This window comes from Vombatus ursinus, unplaced genomic scaffold (assembly GCF_900497805.2).
Source record: "Vombatus ursinus unplaced genomic scaffold, bare-nosed wombat genome assembly UNPS02009205.1, whole genome shotgun sequence".
NCBI lineage: Eukaryota > Metazoa > Chordata > Mammalia > Diprotodontia > Vombatidae > Vombatus > Vombatus ursinus.
Window position 1 is genome coordinate 609,857 of NW_020948983.1, and position 18,365 is coordinate 628,221.

General features: G+C 37.6%; 1 protein-coding gene across 3 annotated transcripts in view; it reads right to left on the reverse strand.

Annotated features, from left to right (window-relative positions):
* Positions 1-4,523: 4,523 nt before the first annotated feature.
* FAM45A (family with sequence similarity 45 member A) overlaps positions 4,524-18,365 on the reverse strand; it is a 36,805-nt gene continuing 22,963 nt past the window's right edge. Inside the window, exons 8-10 of one of the 3 annotated variants that reach the window (XM_027852103.1) lie at positions 14,434-14,528; positions 10,009-10,211; positions 4,524-4,783 (exon numbers count right to left, since the gene is read on the reverse strand). In XM_027852103.1, coding sequence (XP_027707904.1) covers positions 10,035-10,211; positions 14,434-14,528 — 272 coding nt within the window. In that variant the 3' untranslated portion in view covers positions 4,524-4,783; positions 10,009-10,034. Of the gene's footprint in view, positions 4,784-8,678; positions 10,212-14,433; positions 14,529-18,365 lie in introns of those variants that run through there. The other 2 variants (XM_027852102.1, XM_027852101.1) reach the window with 2 other exon arrangements.

Below are 18,365 nucleotides of genomic sequence, written 5' to 3' on the forward strand. Positions count from 1 at the left end.
GTCATTTATTTCTACCATCAAAGTTAAGTTGGGGATGGGGTATAAGAGGAAAGCCAAAATTTATTAGTACCCTTGGGAGGAAGCATACGTTTGTAACACTACTGTGCTCTTTTTAGGGGATAGGCATAAAATATAGCATTACTGGGAGATCATGTGGCATAGTGAAGAGTGCTGAACTTGGAACCAGAAGAGACTTTGGTTTGATGCCTATCTATGACACATACTATGTGTTTAACTATAAGCAAGTCATAGTAACTTCTCTCAGACTGTTGCATTTTTTTTTCCTTTGAATCCCCAGCAGTTATCAGTTCCTGGCACATAGTAGGTACATAATAAATGCTTATTGATTAAGCCTCAGTTTCCTCATCTGTAAAATCAGGGTAAAGATACCTGCTTACCTCACATGACTCTTGATGATCAAATGAGATGACATATGTAAAGTGTTTTGAAAACTTTAAAGTACATTTAGTACTTTTACTAAAGTATATTTAAAGTAAAGTACATTTAAAGTATATAAAGTACATTTATAGATAGTAAATTTGATATATAATGCATCAGTATAGATACATATGTGTATATCTAGTGTGTGTATATGCATATATGTATACATACGTGTGTACATTTATATATGCACATGCATGCATGACTATTAGGGAGAAGTAGAGATGGAAAAAAAAGAGAGAGGCAGCTGTATTGTAGTGGATAGAGAGCTGGCCCAGAACCAGGAAGACCTGGGTTCAAGTCTTACCTCCAACATAAACTAGACATGGGACTTAAGCAAGTCAATCCCCTCTTGTTGCATAAGGATGCCTATGGACTGCATATTGATTTAGAAAACCACATGTGTTTACAATTTTTTTTTAATATGTCAGCACATGAAAATCAGATAGGCACCACATTTTAATCTGGCTTGGTTGCCACATGCAGCCCAGGGGCCATGGGTGTGATCCCTTTGCTCTAGGTTATTCTCTGACATTAAGTTGCCCAGAAGAAGCCAGCCTTCATTGTTAGAGGGAGTCTCCTTACCTGGAAAGTTCCCTATACCAATGAAATGCAGTTCCTATCTCTTATCCCTGTAAATGTCAGTGATTATCTGGCAAAGGAAGGTGGATCCAGTACTTTTTGCCATAAAAATAGCTCAGATTTACATACTTATACTATACTTTAAGCTCTAATAGCTTTGAACTGCACTAAGACTTTTTGGGACACCCCGTATTAACTCATTTGATCCTCACAACAATCCTGTGAATTAGATACAATAATTATCCCCATTTTACAGATGAGGAACCCCTATTGCCTCACCGAAAACAAAACAAAACAAAAAAAAAACTAGAGACCTTCTTTCTATCATGGATCCCTTTGGTGAAACCTGTGGATCCCTTCTCAGAATAATGTGTTTAAATACGTAAAATGAAATACATATGATTAGAAAGGAAACCAATTATATTGAAATACAGTTATCAAAATAATTTTTAAAAATCAAATTCACAGACCCAAATTGCAAACCCCAAATGGGTGAGCTTCCCCAAACATTTTGGTGTTCGTCTATTGTTAAGACTGTTGCATGTTCTGTAGAAATATTTAGTAAATTGTACAGAACCTGCAAAGTATTTTTCTTTAGTTGTTCTGCCTTAGCTAAATCCTCAACTAGTACTTACTATAATTTTTTTTTGCTCTAGCACAATTTCTAGTTATAACTATTCCCTATATAGGGAAGCTGGAATCAGATCACCATGTCAATGACAGGAAGATGAGCTGGGACTCTGTGCAGGTGTCAGAGAGGTTGATGACTTTGTTCCTCTCCCTCCATTTTTATCCTCTGTGACTACATGTCACTCACTGCTTCTTCTTTTTTTTCTTAATTTATTTTGGTTTTCAACATTCACTTCTACAAGATTTTGAGTTCGAAATTTTCTCTCCATCTTGTCCCTCCCCTTTCCCCAAGAGAGTGTGCATTCTGAATACCCCTTCCCCTAATCTGGCCTCCCTTCTGTCCCCCCCCATCCCCTTCCCCTTCAATTTTCTTTATAGGGCAGAATAGATTTCTATATCCCATTGCCTGTATATCTTATTTCCCAGTTGCACGTGAAAACAATTTTTTAACATTTGTTTTTAAACTTTGGATTCCGGGGGAGCTAGGTGGCACAGTGGATACTTGGTATTTGGTACAGACCACATACTTGACACTTACTAGCTATGTGACCCTGGGCAAGTCACTTAACCCCAACTACCAAAAAAAACCCAAAACTTTAGGTTCCAAATTTTCTCCCTTCCTCCCTCCCCACTCACCCTCATTGAGAAGGCAAGCAACTCGATATAGGTTATACATGTGTAGTCATGCAAAACACTTCCATAGTAGTCATGTGAAAAACTAAGTGTATTTCCCTTAATCCTATCCTGCCCCCCCATTTATTCTATTGTCTTTTGACCCTGTCCCTCCTTAGAAGTCACTCACTGCTTCTTGAGCAGTTCTCCCGTAATTCAGCCTCTGACAGACATACCACTGATTTTATAGACCCCCAAAACGTTTTCAGCCTAGAACATGGATTGGCAACCCCTGGAATGGATGTGGTGGTTGAGTTTCATGGCAACTGTGCATTGAGAGAGGAACATAAAGGTGGTTGTGATGGGATTGGGAGGAACCTAAGCCCATCAATGTCATCTTTGTCCCAAGACATTGCCCCAAACCATGGGCACCCAGACTTACTCTGCTTTACTGTGGGACCATGCAGGAACTCTAGGATGTGGCCAGCCAGGCCTTTGCCAGTGACCTAAAGTGCTTCACATTTGAGGGCAGCCTGACTTTTCCAAGATCCTGGATGGCTACAGCAGGGGAGGCTACATGCAGGTTGCCATCCTACTGGTGAACTCTTGTTTGGAACATGAAATATAAATGTATATGTAATATACATACTATTTATATATAAATATGTAAAATATATTTATGTTAACAAGAAAAAACCCAAAAAATTTTAACAAGTTTTTGAAGTAATGAACCCTAGATAGAGCATATAGGTATAGATATTTTTAAAAAAAAACCTTATTCTTTATAGTGATACTTTATTTCAGATTTAGTCTTTCACAATGATGAACACTCTTTCTCAAAGACACTGTGACATTTTAAAACATACTAGTTGATAGTATGGAATACTATCAAATAGACATGAAAAAGTTAAAAATTTAATATAGCTTTAAGATGAACTTTTTTTCAGGTGCATCTCAATTAGTATGTTTTAAAACACTGTCATGGTGTCTTTGTGAGACTTGCAAAAGACTAAGCTTGAAATAAAGTATTTCTATAAAAAACAAGGTTGTTTTGCTTTGTTTTGTTTACCTAGATGTCTAGGGCAACAAAGAAACTATGTCATAAATCTTACCAATTTGTCTTTGTTTTTCAGATACAGCGAACCTCTCTAGAACCAGAAATCCAGTCCTTGACAGAGGAAACAGATCTCTTTTATAATAGAGGACTTTAAAGACCAGTTTGAAATTTCAGCATGGCTTGTCTTCTCACAGAACTTAGTCACAGAGGCTTAGAATTAGAAGGAAGCTAGAGCAGTACCTGAGTACCCAAAAATCCCTCCCCTAAAATATTATTTTCTCAAGATTCCAGGCTTATATGTCTATGCCTTTTCTCTCTTTGTGAAATTGATGACAGTGAAGCTTTAGGGTCTTTGTATGTCACAGATAGCAATCTTTTTTGAGGTATAGAACAGCCTCAAGGGTTGCTGAAGTCACTTTCATTCACTGTCTGGAGACCTAGCTGATCAAGATACTTTACACCAAAAGGCAGCTTGAAGGAAAGAACAACGTTGTTCTGCCTTAGCTGGATCCTCAGCCAGCACTTAATATTATTTTTTGTCTCTAGCAGTTTCCATTTACTGGGAGGCTGGAATCAGAATCAGATCACTGTGTCAAACAAATTTAGTATATTTTTGTCATTGGGCGGGAGATATATGTGTGTTTATATGTGTGTATGTATATTAAAAAAAAAAAAAACCAGGATTGGGGAGAGGAGAGAATTTGTTCAATTTTACACATTCAATACCCAAGAGGTTGCACCTGTCCTGTGATGGAATTCTTTTATAGATACTCCTCTGAAATTACTATTTATTAAAATTTTTATAAAATCTATTGTTCAGTGTTTGCAAAGTAGATTAGTAATGCTCACCATCCCTGACATACAGTTAATGGCATTAATTTCCTTATTTTAAATTATGATTTTGTTCGACTTGAGATTAGATGTGATAATATGCTTAAACACCAAACACTCACCAAGCTGATAACCAAACAGGCAAGTTTTCTTCTCTCTGGGAAAGAAAGGTACTCAACTCATGCTATAGAACAAGTTGTCTTTTGTGAAATCATGTAAGAGAGACCTTGCCAAACTGATGAACTCTATTTAAATCAATATTTTAAAGAAAGAGTTGATGATCCAGAGGATAACTTTCACCATAGCTAGAATAGTTTAATATGAGTAACAAGAGAAGCTTCAAAAAGTTTTCCATTATATAAAAAAGATCTAGAGCTATAGTTATACTAGGTAAAATATACCCAGCATATTGTCAGGGTCACACACACACACACACACACACACACACCCCCCCAGTATTTATACTTAATTATATCAGTGATCTTGGCAGTGCTGAGATTCACATAATGGTGCAGATGATAAGCCTTCTATGTCTTCTCATCCTATATTATTTTTGTCCATGTTCTTCCACAGAGCTTCCAGAGAGTCCTGACCAGGGTGCTGGAGGTCGTCTACTAGTTCTTCTTGTATCTGTTGGGTACCAGTATAGCACTTGAGCTGTTTGGTATCCTTCACTTTTCCTACAGGACCAACCCACATTCATTTCAGACCACACATTCCTTGGATAGCTACCCTTATGCCACTTCTTATAACTAGATTGTCATTGCTGCAAACTTTGATCCTTCCAAAGATTTACAATCATACAGCATCACCAGGAGAACATTGATTGACTGTGTGTGTGTGTGTGTGTGTGTGTGTGTGTGTGTGTTTTAAAGAGAGTTTTCTCCTCATGCAATTCAAAGTAAGATGATAAAAGATGGAAATAGTAGGTTTTGGGGGTAAGGAGCTATAAGACAAGCATGTTAATTACACTGTTGGTGCAACTGTGAATTGGTCTAATCTTCATGAAAAATAATTTGGAATTAGGCAAGAAAAATCACTAAACTGTTCATATACCCTTTGATCTAGCAATTCCACTGCTGCATATATATCCTCTTCCCCCCAAAGCCAAAGATTGAGGGAAGTATCCCATGTATAACAAAATATTTATAGCAGTACTTTTTGTAATAGTAAGAAACTGAAAACAAGCTGCCCATTGATGGAGAATGGTTGAACAAATTGTGGTAAATGACCGAAGCACACTATTGCCACACCACAAGAAACAATGAGTGTCAAGGAATTCAGAAAAACAAGGAAATTAGTTAACATTTATATGGTGCTTTAAGGTTTGCAAAGTCCAGGGAGAATAATATACTGTACACAATATATACATACATATATGTGTGTGTGTGTGTATATATATAATATATATATATATATATGTATACACATAAACACTGAAAAGTGATCAAGCTCTAATTATAACTAACCTCTGTCCTGGAGAACTGATGATGAAACATATCTTACTCCTTAAGTAGAGAAGTGAAGAATGACAGATGTGGAAGATGGGATAGAGACACACTTGGTGTGTCAGTTGGTTTTCCTTAAATTTTTTTCTCTTATAAGCAAGGGTTCAGGAAAGGGAGAAGTTAAGTTAAAAATAAAGTGGAGTACAAAAGGCAAAACTGCAAAACTTTTATTTTTAAATAAATGAAGTCTTGTGTCAAGGAATAGCTGGAAATCATTTAAAATACTGAACAGCTGAGCCAGGCCTCCATACCACTTCCTGTCCATACCTATACCATGCTGCCTCCATTCCAGCCATCATTGCCATCTCCCTACCTCCCATCCTTGGACTCCACCCTGGGCCACTGAGCTGTTAAGTGAGCTTTTACTTCGTCCTGGCTGGAATCAGGTTTTTAAGCTACATCCCAGCCATGTCCTTGAGGGCAAGGGTTTGTCTTGCTTGGTTTTGTACTCCTAGTTCTTGGCACAGGACCTGACACGTAGCAGGTGTTTTATAAATGTTTGAAGCTATCTAAATGGGGTGTTGTAGTCTTTGTATCATTAAGTCAACTGAGTGAAGATCAGTTTCACAAAGATTTTATAAAGATGAGAAAGTAAGCTTATAGGCCAGAAATTACTAGATGTCCTTTCAATCATCTTTTTGGGATAGTAAATATTATCCATAATGATTTCCATTCTTTGGTGTCTTCTCCCTGATAGACCTGGCAAAATGATTCTCCAGTGTTTTCAAATCAATCTCTCCTCCGGCACAGATATTTTTCTCTGAATACTTAGTCTGACCTGGCTCATCTCATAAAGCATGTTAGGGACTGAGGTGTTCAGTCCAAATGTGTCCAAATGTGAAACCAAATGGTTTCATTGTCTTTGATGGCTGACCAACCAACAGGCATTATGTGCCTATGTGCCAGGTACTATGCTATTCACTGGGGATGCAAAATGAAATGGTTCCTGTCCTCAAGGAGGTTATATTCTAGTCTATAACATGTACACATATAAATATATGGAAAATCAGTACAAAGTATTGGAGGGAGTGGAGGCTCTAGCACCTAGGGCCATTGGGACCCTCTTGTAGGAGATTGCTATACAAATGTTGACCAATCTATTCCATCACCTTTTCTCCTCCTGCTAATATATAAATATTCTGAGCATGATAGAAATTAGTTGAATCCCATTGCCAAGCTTTCTGTTAACTTATTTTTGCTTCTCCTGTTTTTTGCTATTTTACGACATATTGGTCTCAACTATACTTCAACTATCTTCTATCAACTTCAACTATGCTCAACTGGACTGGATTTAACCGGTGATTTCACTTATATAGGCAACTCCAGGATGAGGAAATTCCCTTAACAAATGCAGCACAGTCCCTTAATCTGTCTTTTAGAATTGTCTAGAGAACCTGACAGGTGGAGTGATTTGCCATTATGTGTCAGAGGCAGGATTTAAACCCAGGTCTCTGAGGCCAGCTCTCACCAGGACACCGTGCTATCACAGTGTTTTACAAATAAGTTTGTACTCTAACACTGGTGTTGCTCTAGGCTGCCACTTCCCTCTAAATGTCAAGGATATTGAGTATGTGCTGGCTTTCTTTTTATTAAATGTATCCCCAGTGCTTAGCAAATGCCTGGCACATAGGAGGTGCTTAATAAATGTTTATTGGATTGGCTTGGCTATGGTGGTTTCCTGGTCCTTTTGGTCTTCTTGTGGTTTTTCACTGCTTAAATTTCTACCAAAAACACTTATACCCTTTCCTGCTTTCCATTTTTGGACATCAATGGCTACTTTGAACAGATTTGCTTTAATCGTTCATAGTGTCTTTTCATATTTATCTTTCTTCTAATTCTCCAAAGGTTTTGTCCTTGTCTTTAACTAGCTGATCTGACTACACACAAACAGCTGATTCTGCTATAAATTCCATGTGATATGGTCAAAGAATTCATCACTTAATTAGCCAATCTATTTGTGATGAGCCTTTCTGAACCTACCTGGAATTATCCCTGGGTAACAGTCTATCTCCAAGACCATACCGAAGCCTTTATGGATTGCTAGAACCCACCAGAGTTTGTAGCATGGCTAGCATCACTAGCATGACCTTTGAGAAACCAGGATCATCTGGTTTCCTTACACTTCATTAAAACATTGGAATATGGACTTGTATGGACTGATGCTGAGTAAAGTGAGCAGAACCAGGAGAACGTTGTACACAGTAACAGCCATATCATGCGATAACTAACTTTGATAGACTTAGCTCTTCTCAGCCTTTTAAGGATCTAAGACTTCTCCAAAAGTCTCATGATGGAAAACGCTATCCATATCCAGAGGAAGAACTATGGTGTTTGAAAGCAGATTGAAGCATGCTATTTGCTATTTTTTTTTCTTCTGTTTTGTTTTATTTCTTCTTTTTTGTGGTTCCTCCAATTGGTTCTAATTCTTCTTTACAACACGACTAAAAAGAAAATATGTTTAATAGGAATATATTATGTTCAGCCTATATCAGATTACATGCCATCTTGGGAAGGGAAGCAGGGAGGGAGGGGGAGAAAATTTAAAACTCAAAAGCTTATGGAAGTAAATGTTGAAAACTAAAAATAAATTAATAAAAAAAAACAAAAACAAAAAAATTGGAACATGATACTGTGATGACTCTACTAAAACGGAGTTAAATAAACAGAACACTATGAATGTATAGAATGTTCAAATGATGTAGGTTTTGGCTGATGAAAAGGTGAATACGTGGAAACATTAACATTTTGCTGCTATTGTTTCTGAAAGAGAAATGGTCTGATTTGAAATTGCAGTGGAGACTTCTGGGAAAAGTTATTCCAAATCCCAACTTTTTGGGGGTATAATTTACAGAATAAAATTACAAAATAAACCAAGCGATAAGGTTTTAATTGTCCAATTTAAGTATTCTTTTTGCTTATTGGTTGCAATTTTTCAATAATTCTACTCATGATGCCACATTTAGTCGGAGTTAATAAGAAATGAAAGGGAGGAGAGATTTCAACCACCCAAATCTTTATCAAGTATCAAAAATAATTGCATTTAATAATATAATGAATCTGTGGTTTTAAAAACTGATAAGTAGCAAATTGGACTCAGAACAAAATAGACACAAAATAAACATGTTATTCATACTATGCATTTTTATAAAGTGCAGATTTAGTTTTCACTTGGTTCTCCTTAGTAAACATCCTTTCAATTTAAAGACCAAAATGAAAAAACAAAGAAACATTTGATTAACATTAGCCTTCTAACACTCAGAAGAAAGTGAAAGAAGCTTTTAACTAAATTCCTTACTGAGTCTATTTCTTGGCAAGGATTCTTAAGATGTCAGTGCTATGTTAAGATAAAGCAAATATATGATCACATTAAACAAAATAACTGGCACACATAGTCTGAACATTCATGCTAACTTAGAAATTTTAAAAAATTTTCCAATTATTAAAAAAAAATTATAGTATATGAACAAGGATAGTTGCTTTGCCACATAACCAAATTACCTATAACAAAATAACCAAATTACCTATAACAAAATCCTTAAAATGGTTCCCTTAAGTTTTGGCTCTAGCAAAGACGTGATTCTCACACTCCTTTATTGACTATAAAAGTTATTTCTGACACACAGACATCTATGTATGACATACAGATTCCCCCAGGAGTATTTCTAGCACAAGGTTACTTGAAGTATACTGATGGCTTTAGGAAGCCAGATGCTTAATTCCATAACAGTATAAACGTGAACTATTAAAGTTGTCTACTCCTAAGTATAAAATCTCTGCAAACCCAATATTACAGGCAAAATGCTCAAAGGCCAAGAAAACAAACTTTTTGATACAAGAAAGTGCTCCTGCAGTGTCTTTTTAATGATCTTTGAGACAATTCTGCAGAATTTCTGTTGTCTGGCTCAGAAAGTAGAGGTCCTCATGAGGAAGTCAAGTTCTTCGCAGAAGATTACAAAGCAAAATTTCAGGCTGCTTACTGAAAATAAACCATTATCATTATTATTATTATTATGGCTATGTAATGAGATAAACTGGACTGTTTTTATATTACTAAATTGAAGGCTTTCTGGTTTTCTGTAACTCTGAAAAGCATCTGTTAGTTTTGCTCTTATGCTAGGATCCAAGTGGTCACATTATTTGCGGTAGTTCACCATTTTGTTCAACTCTACTGACTTTATAAAACCGTGAGAAGAGAGAAAATGAGAAGTGTTTCCAGAGGCGCATCAGTGTATTACAAATCAAAGGTCAAAACTTTCAAATAAATCATTAAAAATAGAATTTTTCCTTTGCTACTTTTAGAATTTGACATGAGGCGATCATCATAGTAAAGAAGAGCTTCATACTGACCATCAGCTACACAGTCTGTCATGAAATCAGATTTTAAGCATTTGTTCAGCAGCTGCAAGATGACACAGAAAATTTTCTGTAGCTGGTGGAAATCGTTTTTGTTTCAGTGCCTCAAAGCTGAGTTTTGGTTTCTCTCCATCATCAGAAACTTCTGCAAATGATGCCAGATTGGTCAAGATTTCTCTTGTTTTAAGTGAAATATCCTTTAACAGAGGAAAGAAATGTGTACGTTAGAACAGAAAAAACTGAGGCCCAAATTCTTTACCAAAGTTAACAACTGGGAGGCAACTTTGGAGGATGTCGGATGTGTGCATTGCTTGGTGTGTATGTGTGTGTGCATCTGTGTGTGTGTTCCTGGGGTATGTATACAAATGTGCACCTGTGTGTGTATATGCTTGGGAAGGGTGTGTGTGTATGTGCATCCGTGCATGTGTTCTTGAGGTGTGTATATATACATGCACCTATGTGTGTGATTGAGATGTGGGTCTGTGCATGCGCTTGTGTGTGCACTTGGGGTGTGTGTGTGTGCTTGTGGTGTTATGTATCTGGGTGCTTAGGGTCTGTATGTGGGTTCATGTGTGTACTTGGGGTATGGGGGTATGTACACACATGCAAAGAATTAAATATATTTATCTGACCTGTGACTAGCGCTGAATGGAATAAGGGGGTTTTCTCTTTTAGACTGTGGACCAGCTTGGGGCTCTGTATAGTCAAGTTCCAGGTCCTGTGACTTCAGCAATTCCACCAGCATGTATTAAATTCTTCCGGTGGGCTAGGTGCTGGGGTATGTGCTGGCATACAAAAGCAAACATAATGGTTCCTGCCCTCCAGGGAGCTTACATTCCTGTGAGGGGATGTACAACATGTACACAGACAAGTAAATACATGGTAGGTAATCTGAGGAGGATAAGCTGGAGAGGTGTTAAGTACAGTGCAAATAATGATAGAGTGGGGAGTCAGAAAAGACCTCGATTCCCTTGCTACCTTCAACACCTACTAAATGTAGGACCTTAGGTAAGACACTCAACCTCTCCTTGGTCTCATTTTCCTCTTCTATAAAATAAGAACAACCAATTCCACTTCCTTTCTTTTTCCTCATCTACTTTCTCTAATTAAGTCATAAAGCAATGAGCCAGTCAGGGGAGGTGAGGTTGGGAGTAGGCAAGGAAGAAGAAAAGAATGCAGATAACTTATAGACTCACCAATGGTTGACTATTTAGGCATATCTTACGTAACATTTACCTTGACCACTACTTTGTAATAATGTTACTAATACATAACAACCAACTCCCACTGTAATGCTATGAAATATCACTTTTAACACCCCCGGGTCAATCGCCCAACAAGCAAATTACCTATGGAATTGGTCCTCTTTAATGGTGTTGTGCTTAATGTCATATTTACAAAGTGCTAAGAAATAATGTAAAAAAGAGTGTATAATTCTATTTCAAGATGCTTTACTTAAGTAGCAGGCCCTAACTTCGATCCTCCCTCAAAAAACTCCCCTTTTCTGAACTTTTCTTTTTTTTTATTCTGAACTTAAGAAATAAAACAAGCATTTCCATAACAAAGTGTAATAGAAAAAAAGAGGTTTGCACTTGAAGCTGCATTTTGCAGAACTTGCTATTCCTTTTAAATACACAACTATAGCTTTTTTTTCTTTTTTTCTCCCCCTTTATTCCCACCCCCCCAAGTGACTACCATTAGTGTGTGTGTGTGTGTGTGTGTGTGTGTGTGTGTGTGTGTGTGATAGGACCTTTGCAGTTAATTTGGGTATTTATAATAAAGTGATTTGGTCACTCAAAGTTGTTCTCAAAACAATATTGCTTACCACCACTAGGTTTGTATCCGAAAGAAATCATAAAAAAGGGAAAAAGACCTACATATACAAAAATATTTATAGTAGCTTTTTTTGTAGAGGCAAAGAACTGGAAATTGAGAGCATGCCCATCAATTGGGGAACGGCTGAAAAAGTTGTGGTATATGAATGTAATGGAATACTATTGTGCTGTAAGAAATGATGAGCAGGCTGATTTCAGAAAAACCAGGAAAGACTTACATGAACTAATGCTGAGTGAAGTGAACAGAACCAGGAGAACATTATATAGAGCAACAGCCAACACTGTGTGATGATTAACTATGACAGGTAACTCTTCTTAGCAATACAATGATCCAAGACAATTCTAAAAGACTCATAATAGAAAAGCTAACCACATCCACAGAAAGAACTGTGGAGCCTGAATGCAGATTGAAGCATACTATTTTCACTTTTTTTTTTGTTATTTGTTTTTTCTTTCTCATGGTTTTTCCTTATTCTGATTCTTCTTTCACAATATGACTACTATGGAAATACATTTAACATGATTGTACATGTACAACCTATATCATATTGCTAGCTGTCTTGGAGAGGGCGAAGGGGAGAGAGAAAAATTCGGAACTCAAAATTTTACAAAAACGAATGTTGAAAACTATCTTTACATGTAATTGGAAAAAATAAAATACAGAAAAAAACTATATTGCTGTTACTGTATATAATGTTCTGTTGGTTCTGCTCATTTCACTCTTTTTAATTTGTGCAAGTCTTTCTGTATTTTTCTAAGATCACTGAGTTCATCATTTCTTATAGCACAGTAATTTTCTTTTTTTTTAATTTAACAAAAAATAATTTAATTTAATTTAAAAAATAAATTAACTGTAGACAGCATTAAAACAAAAAAGAAAATCAACACCCAGTGCCTCTTGAATCTATCTTTTTCCTGTTGTTCATAGTTCTGAAACCTTCTCTTCCCATATTTCTTTCTCCACTGTCTCACCAACCTGGCCCAGTAACGTTTTGGTTACGATAGGGCAACATGTATGACATGAGATACAAATTTTAAAGCAAGACCATAAAAAAATAAAATTCTTGTTAACTTTTTGTTTTCAACATTTACTTCCACAAGATTCTGAGTTCCAAATTTTCACACAGTAATTTTCCATCACAAACACATACCACAATTTGTTTAGTCATTCCCCAATTGACGGGCATCCCTGCAGTTCTGACCTTCCTTATTGCTGTGGAGAGTACCACCATCATCCTCCTGGTCACCCAAAGCCAAACTTAAATCTTATCCCCCACTCCCCACGTGTAGCCAATCTTACTGAATCAACAAGCCAAGTCCCACTGCTCCTGTCATCACAGCATATCCCTTTCTCTAGTCACAGAGCTGCCGCTCCGGGACATGTTTCCATTGCTTCACACCTAGTCTCCTTCTCTTAGTTCTCTCCCCACTGTCACCCATCATCATCACAGCTGTCAAAGTGTTCTTCCTGAAGCACAGTGCTGACCAGGTCACTCCTCTCCTCACTGAGCTCGCTCTTGCTATCCCTGTGCTCCACAAACCAGACACGTGGGCTTTCTTGCTGTTTCTTGAACACAACACTACACCTCCCAGCCCCGTTTCTGTCCCGCATGCCTGGGATGCGTTCCTTCACCTCTACCTCCTGGTTTCCTTCCAGACTCAGTTCAAATCTCAGCTTTTGCAAGGAGCCTTTTCATTAGGCTCCTCTCCCTCACCTCTGCTAGAGCCTTCCCTCTGAAGTCGTCTTCCATTTCCACTATCTATCTTATATGTACAATTGTTGCATGTTATTTCCCCCATTACAATGTGAGCTCTCTGAAGACAGGGACCATGTTTTTGCTATTCTTTGTATCTTCAATACTCAGCACAGTGCCTAGCACATAGCAAGCATCTATAATAAATGTTTGTTGACTATCTTCTCTATCCTGCTCTCCACAATGGCTATTCCAAACCTGTTTTCATCTCTCCTCAAACAGCATCCCTTCCCCCAAACTTCCCACCTGAGGCCCTTGCATCATTCTTTGCTGGGGGAAAAAAATCAAGGCTACCAAGAACTACTTTTTTCTCCTCTTCTCACCTGCCCATCCTTCACCTCACAACCCCCGACATCATTGCTTACTATTTCATCCTTTATTCCAGGCCACATGACCTCCTCCATCTTCAAAGATCCTCATCAGATCCCTCCATCCCTGCTATCCTCCCCTGTCTGCGTCCCCCACCTCCTGCCTCCTTAGCCAAGCTCACTGAGAAGGCCATCTACATGCAGTGCCTCCACTTTCTCTCCTAAACCCCCTCCAACACAGCTTCTAACCTCATCATTCCTCTGAAATGACTCCTTCCAAATGACCAATGACCTTTTTAAAACCCAAATCTGGTGGCCTTTCCTCAGCCATTATCCTCCTTTATACTCGGCAGCATCTGACAGTGTTAACTACTCTTTCTTCCTTGATGCTCTCAGGACTCTCTCCTAATTTTCTTCCTACCTCATTCCTTCTCCTCCTCCTCTGCTTCTGCATTGCCGAGCACATCAGAAGCACTTTAAAAGTGTTTGTGGATTGACTGATTCAGAGAATAAAAGAATTACCTTAATCACTTGGCTGTCTGACTTTTCTGGGTCTTCTGCAGACTGAACAATTAGTTGACCGATTTCTTTGTGTAGTTTCCCCATTGTCATGGCTTCTGTGATATACCAAAAATAGTAATGTCAGGAAGAGATTTGGAAATTTGCAGAATAAGATTCCTTAAGTACTTGTTATATTTGCAGATATAAGGGAAATAATCATCCCTTATATCTACAAACATAACAAGTAGTAAAGGAAACTTTCAAAATACAAATAACAACCACAAAGACTTTTGCTATCACAGAAAAATAATACCATGCTAGGAAGTAATGCATGTATTCCATGTCAAAATTAAAGGGAAAACAAAATACAAATTAGTTGAATCTTTAAAAATATGCTTGCTGCAAACCCTGGGACCATATGAACACAATTACAAAACACTTTTCACACAAATAAAGGCAGATTCAAAGAACTGGAGAAATGTTAATTGCTCATGAGTAGGCTGAGCCAATATAATAAAAATGACAATTCTAACTAAGTTAATTTATTTATTCAGTGCCATACCAATCAAACTACCAAAGAATTATTTTATAGACCTAGAAAAGATAATTTTACACAATCATCTGGAAGAACAAAAGGTCAAGAATATCAAGGGAATCAATGAAAAAAAATGTGAAAAAAGCCAGCCTAGTAATACCAAGATTTTAAACTATATTAGAAAATAGTAATCATGAAAACAATTGGGTACTAGCTATGAAATAGAGTTGCGGATCGGTGGAATAGATTAGGTGCACAGTTCACAGTGGTAAATGACCACAGTAATCTAGTGTTTGATGAAACCAAAGAGCTAAGTTTTAGGGACAAGAACTAACTATTTGACAAAAAGTCACTTGGAAAACTGGAAAGCTGTTTGGCAGAAACTAGGCATAAACCATTGTCTCAGACCATACACCAAGATAACCCAAGATAAGGTCAAAAATAGATAAATGATTTAGACATAAAGGGTGATAGCATAAGTAAATTAGAGAAGCATGGAACAATTTACCTGTCAGATTTACAGATAAGGTAAGAGTTTATGACCAAACAAGAGATAAAGAAGATCACAGGAGGTAAAATGGATAACTTTGATCATATGAAATTTAAAAGGTTTTGCACAAACAAAACCAATGCAGCCAAAATTAGAAGAAAAGCAAGAAACTGGAGGGAAAAAATTTATAGTAAGTTTCTCTGATAAAGTCTTCATTTCTCAACTATATGAGGAACTAAGCCAAATTTATAAAAATAACAACCATTCCTAAATTGATAAGTGGTCAAAGGATATGAACAGGCAGTTTTCAGAAGAAGAAATCAAATCAATAGTCACATGAAAAAATTCTCTAAATCACTACTGATTAGAAAAACGCAAATTAAAACAATTCTGAGATAATACCTCATACTTAGCAGATTAGTTAACATGACAAAAAAGGAAGATGACAAATGTTGGAAGGGATGTGGAAAAATAGGTACACTAATGCACTATTAGTGGAGTTGTAAACTGGTCTAAACATTTTGGAGAACAATGTGGAACTATGCCCAAAGGGCTATAAAACTGTGCATGCCCTTTGACCCAGCAATTCTACCACTACTAGATCTGTATCAAAAAAAGAAACTAAAAAAACATACAAAATTATTTATAGCAGATATTTTTGTGGTGGCAAAGAACTGGAAATTGAGAGGACACCCAAAATTGGGGAATGGCTAAACAAATCATGGTATATGATTGTGATAGAATACTGTTATGCTACAAGAAATTAGCAGGATGATTTCATCTTGGGAAGTCTTACACGAACTGATGCAAAGTAAAGTGAGCAGAACCAGGAGACTATTGTACACAGTAACAGCAAAACTGTAAGGAAGATCAACTGTGAAAGACTAAGTTACTCTGACCAAGATGGTGATCCAAGACAATTCCAAAGGACCCTTGATGAAAAATGCTATCCAGTGCCAGAGAGAGAACTGATGAACTGTGAGAGCAGATGGAGGTATATTTTTTTTTACTTTCTTTATTTGTGTGTGTGTGTGTGTTTTCTTTTGTGACATGGCTAATATGTAAATATACTTTGCATGACTTCCCATGTATAATCAAAGGAAAAAATGTGCTTGCTGTCAGTAGAAAATCCCTTTTTTCTTGTTTCTTAAAATAAAACCAAGCAAAGCCTCTTGAATATTACTACATGGAGCACAGCTCTAAAACAACGAGATACTGTCCTTGTGCTCCTTATGGAATCAGTCTTATTACCTTATAAGCACAATTTATGCTGTTAAAATTTGTCTTACTGGCAAAAGTGTTAGAAAAGACACATTTCTTCTCAGCTCTGCAGAAGTCACACTGTGCCATCAATGCACAAAAGCCCCCTAAAAACAGGAGGTAACAATCAACAGGAACCAGATCAGTTATGAGCATTCTTGCCTTCTAACTATGAAACATTGGTATTTCACTCCAAATACAGTCACAACAAAATGCTGTTCTGTTGACTCCAACTGGGATAACATATTCATAGAACCAGATAGTTCTAAGTAAAAGGGAGAATCCTGGGTGTTATACTTCAGCAACTCAAGTGGTCCCAAGTGTTTTTCTGACTTTCAATTAGCCATGATTTTTCAAGAAGAAATAACTTAAAAGGTTGTCATTCTCATGCCCAGAAGCTGCCAGAGTAAAACTTCAACTAAAACCCACCAAACCAAAACTTTTATTGTATTAGATGTTTCTACTTAATCCTCAGGTAACCAGAAAATTTGATGAGCCTGAATTTATCATTCTAAGGGAAGTCTGCTTAATCTCAGGTGTCCTGCACTCACACTCATTGGGTACCATCAGCATCATTCTACTAACTAGGCTAAATTACTGAGGAAGAAATATAATGGACGTGTAACCAATGTTACACTAAGAATCCACAGAGCTTGTTTGCAAGCTTCCTTCCACCACATGTGTTTTGTCAGCATCCTGTAACTCTGGGCCTTCCCATGTCCAGTGAAGGAAGCCTATCAAGTTGATTGCTTCCATGAGGCATCCAAAGAAGGGGAGCTCAGGTGAGCTTAAGCCTGAGTCTCTGGCTACTTTGTGTGCCTTTACCAGATCACAGGTAGTTCTTGAGATGGCCAAGACCAAGCTTTCAGGCAACCTTGTGAGTTTAAATGGCCTGCTGATTTTTGGGTCATTAGTGATTGCCTGATGTGCTTTGGAAGAAGTCCCTGGTAACTACCACAGCACTGTTAGAAAAGATGACCTCTAGGGGCAGCTAGGTGGCACAGTTGATAGAGCACCAGCCCTGAAGTCAGGAGGACCTGAGTTCAAATCTGGCCTCAGACCAAACACTTGACACTTACGAGCTGTATGACCCTGGGCAAGTCACTTAACCCCAACTGCCAAAAAAAAAAAAAAAGAAAGAAAATGACCTCTAGTTGGATAATGAGCCCCATCCTGGCCTAGCTTGCCAGAAGACACCTACTGTGATGGGCTGGTGCAGAGTCAGGGTGAAATCTGACATACCTCATCCAGAAGTGAGGAATGTGGATAGTCCTGGTAACTGAATTACATTTTTATGGTCTTATGTCTCAACCTCCCAACAGAATACAACAGCAGCTACTACCACCACTCATGTAAGATTCTGTCAGTGCACACTGAGCATGACAATAGTTATAAGTTTCTAAATCTTTCTGTTAACACAAGCTGATGAGAGGGACTTCTGCTTCCGGGAGTCAAGATGGCAGAGTAAGAAGCAAGTCACTCTTACCTACCCTTATTAACCTCTGAAAGCCCAGAAAATATCACCCTAGGAAAAACCCTGGAATAGCTGAACCAGAAGAAAAACGGGGTGCAGAAGTCCAGTAGCCCAGGTAGCTTGAGGGATTAATGGGAAAGGCCCCTGTTGCCCTGGGGGAAGGGGAGCAGTACAGAACAGGAGGTGTCCCAGCA